This window comes from Blastomyces dermatitidis, assembly GCF_000003525.1.
Source record: "Blastomyces dermatitidis ER-3 genomic scaffold supercont1.13, whole genome shotgun sequence".
Taxonomy (NCBI): Eukaryota; Fungi; Ascomycota; class Eurotiomycetes; order Onygenales; family Ajellomycetaceae; genus Blastomyces; species Blastomyces dermatitidis.
In genome coordinates this window covers 111,041-118,465 of record NW_025544786.1, presented here as the reverse complement: position 1 = coordinate 118,465, position 7,425 = coordinate 111,041, and the positions used below count along the sequence as shown (strand labels likewise).

At 33.9% G+C, this 7,425-nt stretch overlaps 2 protein-coding genes across 2 annotated transcripts; one reads left to right on the top strand and one right to left on the bottom strand.

Moving 5' to 3' along the window:
- Positions 1 to 811: 811 nt before the first annotated feature.
- On the bottom strand, positions 812 to 1,261 carry BDCG_17901 (uncharacterized protein; the record flags this gene model as incomplete). The annotated part of the gene is made up of 1 exon (XM_045426947.1): positions 812 to 1,261. One exon carries the CDS (start codon positions 1,259 to 1,261, stop codon positions 812 to 814), a length of 450 nt encoding a protein of 149 aa, XP_045282757.1.
- A 1,224-nt stretch (positions 1,262 to 2,485) lies between these two features.
- BDCG_17900 (uncharacterized protein) lies at positions 2,486 to 4,090 on the top strand (the record flags this gene model as incomplete). The annotated part of the gene is made up of 5 exons (XM_045426946.1): positions 2,486 to 2,713; positions 2,843 to 3,424; positions 3,503 to 3,530; positions 3,640 to 3,785; positions 3,956 to 4,090. 5 exons carry the CDS (start codon positions 2,486 to 2,488, stop codon positions 4,088 to 4,090), a joined length of 1,119 nt encoding a protein of 372 aa, XP_045282756.1.
- Between the last annotated feature and the right edge of the window lie 3,335 nt (positions 4,091 to 7,425).

The following is a 7,425-nucleotide window of genomic DNA, read 5'->3' as shown; positions in this document are numbered from 1 at the left end:
GATCTAAAAGATAACTGAAGTGTTACAAAGATTAAAAGATAAAACAAGATATTCAAAATTGCTGTACTTGATATAAAAAGCTGTTTTTCAAATGTTATCTTCATTAACTCTGATTCTATGATAGACATTCTGTATATCACTCTTTGAGAACATGTTTGCTTCAGATAATCAATTGATCATCTCATTAATCAATAGTAATGAATAGTAATTCTTAACTGTCATCTTATTGAGACCTCTGTAGTCTATGCATAGACATAGTCTATCATTCTTCTTAAGCACAAAGAGTATAGACATCTCTGTTAGACTCTTTGATGAATATATTCAGTTCTTTGATTATGCTTCTTCAAGATATTTGCACAGAACATTTAATTTCTTTACAGATAAGTTGTAAAGAGATCTGTACAGTGCTGTTACACTGTCTTCAAGATGAATCTTATATTATATCTTGATATCAGAAAACTTCACTACTTCTCTTTTCAAAAAGATATTCTTATAATCTGTAAAGAGATATTATATACATCTGTCTTCAATGATGAATACTGCTGCTAATCTTATAGCAAGAATGATGACTTCTCTATCTATTCTCAAGTCTCAATTATCTGCTACACAGTATATTGACTCAATCTTTTTCTCAAGATTCTTTCAATAAAACTCTTCAGATTTCTCTATCACTGTCTCTTCATCAGTGAGACAGTACCGTCACATCTGAGTGACTCAGTTAATAAGAGAATTGTTTTCTCTCAATTATGAGAGATCTAGAATAACATTTTCATCTATAATATTAACTGTGTAAAGAAGCAGACTGCTTTTCTTAAAGATTTCTTCTAAGTCTATAGCTACACACTTTGCTTGACAACCGCTCCACCACGAACTCGCTCGATTTTTCGAATAAGAACCCGCCGATAGATCCATCGAAAAGCCCTCGATCATACGAGCACTTTGACCCCATCGCCGACCGCATACCCCGTGTGGTGGTGGAGTTATCCAGCCAAACGTGAACCGGACGTTGTTCGAAGCTCCTGTGTGGGATTATCCCCCGTTCTCCCCTACCACACCACAACCCCGGGCCAGAGTGCCATACAAATTGTAAGGTGAAGTGACCTAGCCATATGCACCAATCTTCTCGATTTTGGAAGACCCCCGACCTGTAGTTGTGGAGATATCCGAGGAGCGACCTCCGCGAAAACCCTGTCCATCTTTGATGTTCCAAAACACCAACGCCAAGTCTCACCCTCGTACCGCCCTTCCCAATCTGGCCCATCCCCGGCAGAAAAATACAAAAAGATACCTCGGCGATAATATCAAGCACATAATCAACGGACTCTTCTGAAGTGCAACCTCCACGGTCCGCCGCCAGTGTATCTAGACTTCAACACCAAGTCTCACCCCTGTACTACCCCTCTCAATCTGGCCCATCCCCAGCAGAACGATACAAAAAGATACCTCGGCAACAGTATTCAATACATAACCAGTGGACAACGAGTCAACAGCACATCAACAACTATAAAATCAGTATACCCCAAGGTCTGACTGAGCCTTTGATCCCTGCACAGTGAGATATATTAAATCTAGTTTTAATACCTCAATATTCAATAGATTCTGCAAGGGATTGAGAACAGCAACACTAGGTTTCTATTGAATTTGAGAATTAACTCTATATTGATATAATCATTGACAAAGTCTTCTATTTTGAGATATAAATAACCAGTTCCTCTACATCCCGCTGGCAATATTTATATTATCATATAGAAACAGACTTATATTCTCTATAATATCAAGACCCTGAAGAGGGAAAGTCTTGGTAGGGGGTATACAGTAGTGCATATCTTAGCAGTTTCTATCTCATTCTTCTGCAGCAGTTAATGCAAAAAAAAAAAAGATCTTAGAAATAGTTTTTTACTTCTCTTGAAAAAGTAAGGTGTTTTTCTCTGGGTTTTACACAATATTCTTACAAAGAATTAAAAACAGAGTTGTTTTCTGTCATAATTTCATATTCTTTTAAGTAAGAATTACTATTTCAGTGGCTGAAGAGCTTTCATTAATACTTAATTCTTTTTTACACTCTTTATTAACTGATTTGAGTTGCACACTTGTTGTGTGAGGAGAATTGGATGATTTAGAATAAAATTGAATAGTTTTAATCAATTTCTCTGCAAAAAATTGATTTATTTTTTGTCAGTTTTTCTCTCAAAAACTGTCATATCATCTGATTTATTATCAATTGATATCATACTTTTCCTCACTGTATCCCAAGAAAGAGATTGTAAAGATTTTATTGATTTATCTTAAAAATCAATTTTAGTTTATTAGATTCTCTTCAAAAATCTAACCTAGTTACTGAACTAGTGTGAAAAAAATCAGGTGTTTTATACACAAAAGTCTTTTATTCTTCTTTTGAAACAGTCTGACCAACTTTTCAATTGAAAACAGACTTAGAAATATCTCAATTGAAACAGTCTGACCAACTTTTCATTGAGTGAAAACAATGAGTTCAAAAATACACTCAGTTGATGTGGAAAAAGATGCTTTCTCAAATGCTATTCCTGAGATTGAAATTCTGAAGAGAAGAAAGAAAGAAGAAATAGAGAAACAACAAGTTCTTGAAATACAGGAACTTGAAAAAGCAAGCAAGATTCTTGGAAAGCAGTGTCTGAGTGAGATGAATGAAGAAGTTCTGTTAATTCTTCATGCTCAGGCCAGACAACTACAGGAGGTGATCAAGTTCAAACTTGGAATCTCAAACACAGTTCAAAAAACCTTGAAAATTCCTAGTACAATCACTGACTCTTCATCTTACTCTTTTTCTTCCTTTCTTCCTACTCCTTCTTCTTCTTTGAATCAGAAGAAAACATATGCTCAAGCAGCTGAATCTGCTGTCTCTAAACCTGCTGTCTCAAAACCTGCTCAAAATCCTGAGAAAACTGAGAAGAATACTGCTCATGCCTCTATTCATGGAAAAGTGGAAAAGAAAATGCAAAAAGAGAAAAACTTCCAAATCTCTAGAAATAGAAGACTCATTCTCAAAGTCTCAAACCAGGACATTCTGCAAAGAAACAAGCTAAACTCAAATCTCATTTTCAGAATCAGAAATGAAATTAATCAGCAGTTCTTTTCTCAGTTGATGACTGATATTGAAGTTCAAAAACCAGTTATAGCTTCAATTGAGCCATCATTCTTTGGAAACTCTATTATTCTGACTACAATGCCTGAATTCAGTGCTGAATTCCTTATTCAGAATGAGAATCTCTGGAAGTCAGCAGTAGAATCATTGCTAAACACAACAATTCTATCTGAAAGAGATGAAAAGTGGGGCAAATTCATTCTTCATGATATTCCAGTTGAAATTTTTGACTGTGAAGAAGGAATGCTACTTCTCAAAAATGAATTGGAAGAATACAACTCCATTCAACTGAGAAAGGAGCCTGTATGGCTAAATTCAATTGAGTTCAGACAAAGCAGGAGAAATGCCTCTGTTCTAGTATATACAAAAACCCTTGAACAGTCAAAGATCTCTGAAGTAAGAGTAGCAGGTTTGAAAATGAGAGTTCATGAATACAAAGACTCAAGAGTGAATCTCAAAGCTCAAACACAGTGTTCAAACTGTCAAAGATATGGACACTTTGCAATCTCATGTTTTAGAGACTCAAAATGTGCATTCTGTGCCAGAGATCACAAAACTAGTGAGCATAAATGTGAAACATGCTCAAAAAGAGGTGAAATTTGTCAACATACTCTGCTTAAGTGCTCTAATTGTAAAGAAAAACATGCATCTAGCTCTAAAGAATGTATGTTTGCTCCTAGAACTCAAAAGAACTGGAGAAAAGATGAAGCTCAAAGTCAATCTAGAACTGAAGAGAAGAGTCAAGCCAGTAAACTCACAACTGCAAGCTCAAAAAGAAGAAACTCTCAATTATCTAAGTCTTCAAACTCCAATTCTCCAGCAAAATGTAAACAGAATTTGAATCCTCAAACTCCTGTTAAGATTAGAGAATTGAGAAATGACTCTGGTGATAAACTAGATATAATGCAAGCAGTTGAGATTCCTACTTTTCAGAACAGTTATAATCTACTATCTGATGATAGTGATTAGATTCTTCTCTACTCTCTTTTAGTATGAATATACAACAAAAACAACAAAAAAAGTTTAAAAACTCTTCAAAAATCACATTTATTCAAAATAATGTGGATAGAAACTCAAATTGCATTTATTCTTGTCTTCAAATTGCATTTGAACAAAAAGTTGATTTTGTACTGCTTCAGGAGCCGAATTTTGATGCTGAGCAAAAATATGTCATTTCTCATTCAAGCTACTACTGCTTTTTACCTCAAAAGTCTGAGATAAAGTCAAGAGTAGTGATCTATGGAAGAAAGAGATCAAGATATCAATTTAATCTAAGATTTGATATCATGTCTGACCCTGATATTCTGGTGGGTGATATTATAGATAAAGAAAATGAGTTTGATACTATACAGCTCATAAATATCTATAATGAAAAGTCATTGAAGGAAAATAACAATATCTGGACAATTGATAGAGGATTTCTGAACATAACTCCATCAAGAAACTCTATAATTGCAGGAGATTTCAATGCACATCATCCCTGGTGGAATTCAGAATGCAAGAGAGCAGTGAGAGCTGATAATCTGGTTGAATGGACCTTTGAGCATTCAATAGATTTGGTTAATAAGTCTGATCAACAAACATTCTTTAGAAAAGGCATGAAACAGAAGTCTATTATAGATCTAACATTCATGTCACAAAATCTAATGAAAAGAAGACTTGTAAACTGGTTTATTGATTCAAATGAGACATCAGGATCAGGTCATGAGATTATTCAATTTGATATTGAACTGAGTGAAAAACAAATGAGTGAAAATCCTCTTCTCTCTAATCAGTATAACTTTGAAAAAGCTGATTGGAAAGCAGTTGAAGAAAGCATAAAACTGTTAAAATCTGAAAGACAGAATGAGCTATATTGGAATTCTGGTCAAGATATCTCAAATGAAATGCTTGAGAATAGAGTGAAGCTTATTACATCTATCATTCTAACAAGTGTTAGAGATAATATTCCAAAAAGAAAATCTTCTGAGTATTCAAAACCTTGGTGGAATGAGAATATCTCATCTAAAAGAAAAGAATTAGCTACTGCTAGAAGAGATTGGAAGAATGATATAATATCTGATGAAGAGTTCAAAACTGTCAGAAATGAATATTTTTCAGATATTAAAAGAGCTAAAACAGACTGCTGGAATAAATTTCTTGAAGAAGCACAAGGGAAGGAAGTTTTTAAAGCTTTTAACTATACTAAAACAAGAAGTGTAGCAAAACTTCCAGCTCTAGAATATGAGTTTCAGAATGAATCATATACAGCAAACTCTTTTGAGGAAAAATGTCAAGCTTTCATGAGAATTCTCTTTCAGAACTCACCAGATTCAGATTCAGATTCAGAGGAAGAGAATATATCACTTCTCAACTACATTGATGAAAATGACTGGGAATGGCCTGATCTTACACAAGATGAATTAGAGTCAGCTATCTTCTCAAGTTCTGTTAAAACTGCTGCAGGTCCAGATTCAATTAATCACTTGATTATTCAAAATACATATTCCTACTTAAAGAATGAATATTTTGAGCTCTTTTTCAATCTCTTGAAAAATGGATATCATCCTGAATGCTGGAGAGAAGCCACTGGAGTGATTCTTGCAAAACCTAATAGAAAAACTTCAATTCCTAAGTCATATAGAGTAATATCTCTATTGAACTGTTTAGGAAAGGTTTTAGAAAAGATAATAGCTACTCGACTATCTTTTATAAGCTCTATAGATGATTCTCTTTTATTCAGTGAACAAATGGGAGGTAGAAAACAGTGTTCTGCAATTGACACTGTTCTCTCAGTTGTTCATGATATTCAAATAGCAAAGCATGAGGGTCTGGTCTCAACTGCAGTTTTTATTGATATAAAAGGAGCGTTTGATCATGTTTCAAAGTCAAAGTTAATTCAGACATTGAAGATATTAAAACTGCCTCTTTCCCTAATAAAATGGGTTAACTGTTTTATGTCTAAAAGAATTATACAACTCTTCTTTGATGGAATGAAACAAGACAAGACTGAGATAAAAATAGGAGTACCACAGGGGTCTCCAATCTCACCCATTTTATTTGCAATATACACTGCATATCTATTCAAAAATAGAAATATGAGAATAGTGCGATCTCCGAGTTATGTGGATGATATTGGTCTAGTCTACAGCTCAAAAACTATCAAAGAGAATTTGAAAGTAATTGAAGAAGCTGCAAAGGAAATCTTTGTTAGAGCAGATATCAATCAAATTCAATTTGATATGGATAAAACTGAGTTAATTCATTTCTTTCCTAGATTCAATGAGAAAGAACTATCTCTAACTCTTTTAAATAGAGAGATTAAACCCAGTGTAAATGTCAAATGGTTAGGAGTATGGTTAAACTCCAAGTTGAATTTTAAATATCACATTCAACAAAGAACTGTCAAGGCAGAAAGACTATTGAACAACATAATCAGACTATCAAATACAGAGAGGGGTCTATCCTTCCAGGCTATGAGACAGTTATATATAGCCTGTATTACATCAGTAGCTGATTATGGAGTTCAAGTTTGGTGGAATAATCAAGGGAATTTCACTGAACTCTTTCAAAGTCTGCAAAACAGAGCCTTGAGAAGAATTCTGGGAGCATTTAAATCATCTCCTATTAAAGCAATGGAAATTGAAGCTTCAATTCCTCCTCCTACTATTAGATTTGAAAAGGCCTGTATGAACTATGCTCTGAGAGTTGTAAAGATGAGCTCAAATCATATAATCAGAGAAAGAGTCTCTTCTTCATTTCCACCAATTAACTCTGGAAATGAACTGGATTGGAATAGATTTCTTGATTGGAATGAAAATAATTCTTCAAAGAAAATGCCTTCTCAACTGTACAGACTATGCTCTCTGATTAAAAATCAATTTTCTTCTTTAAATGTTGAAAAAGTTGATCATGAGAAGTTATCTCCCTGGAGAAAAAAGCTTGAATCTCTTATAGACTTACAAATAAGTGAACTATCAAAAGAGAAAGAATATGAACAGCATTTGAAGAGAATTTCTACAATCAATATAAAAGACTCTATTCTGATTTATTCAGATGGCTCAAAAAATGAGAACTTGAACAGATTGGGCGCAGGCATTGCTTATACTGAAGATAATATTAATTTTATCTCAGATTTCTGGAATCTAGGCTCTGAATGTGAAGTCTTTGATGCTGAACTATTTGCAATAGTGAAAGCTTTCAAACTCATTGAAATAAAATCTCATAAAAGAGGAAATTGTTTGAAAGAGGCATGGATATTCTCTGATAGTCAAGCTGCTTTAAAAAGACTTAGAAATAGTCAGATTCATAATGGTCAAATGAAT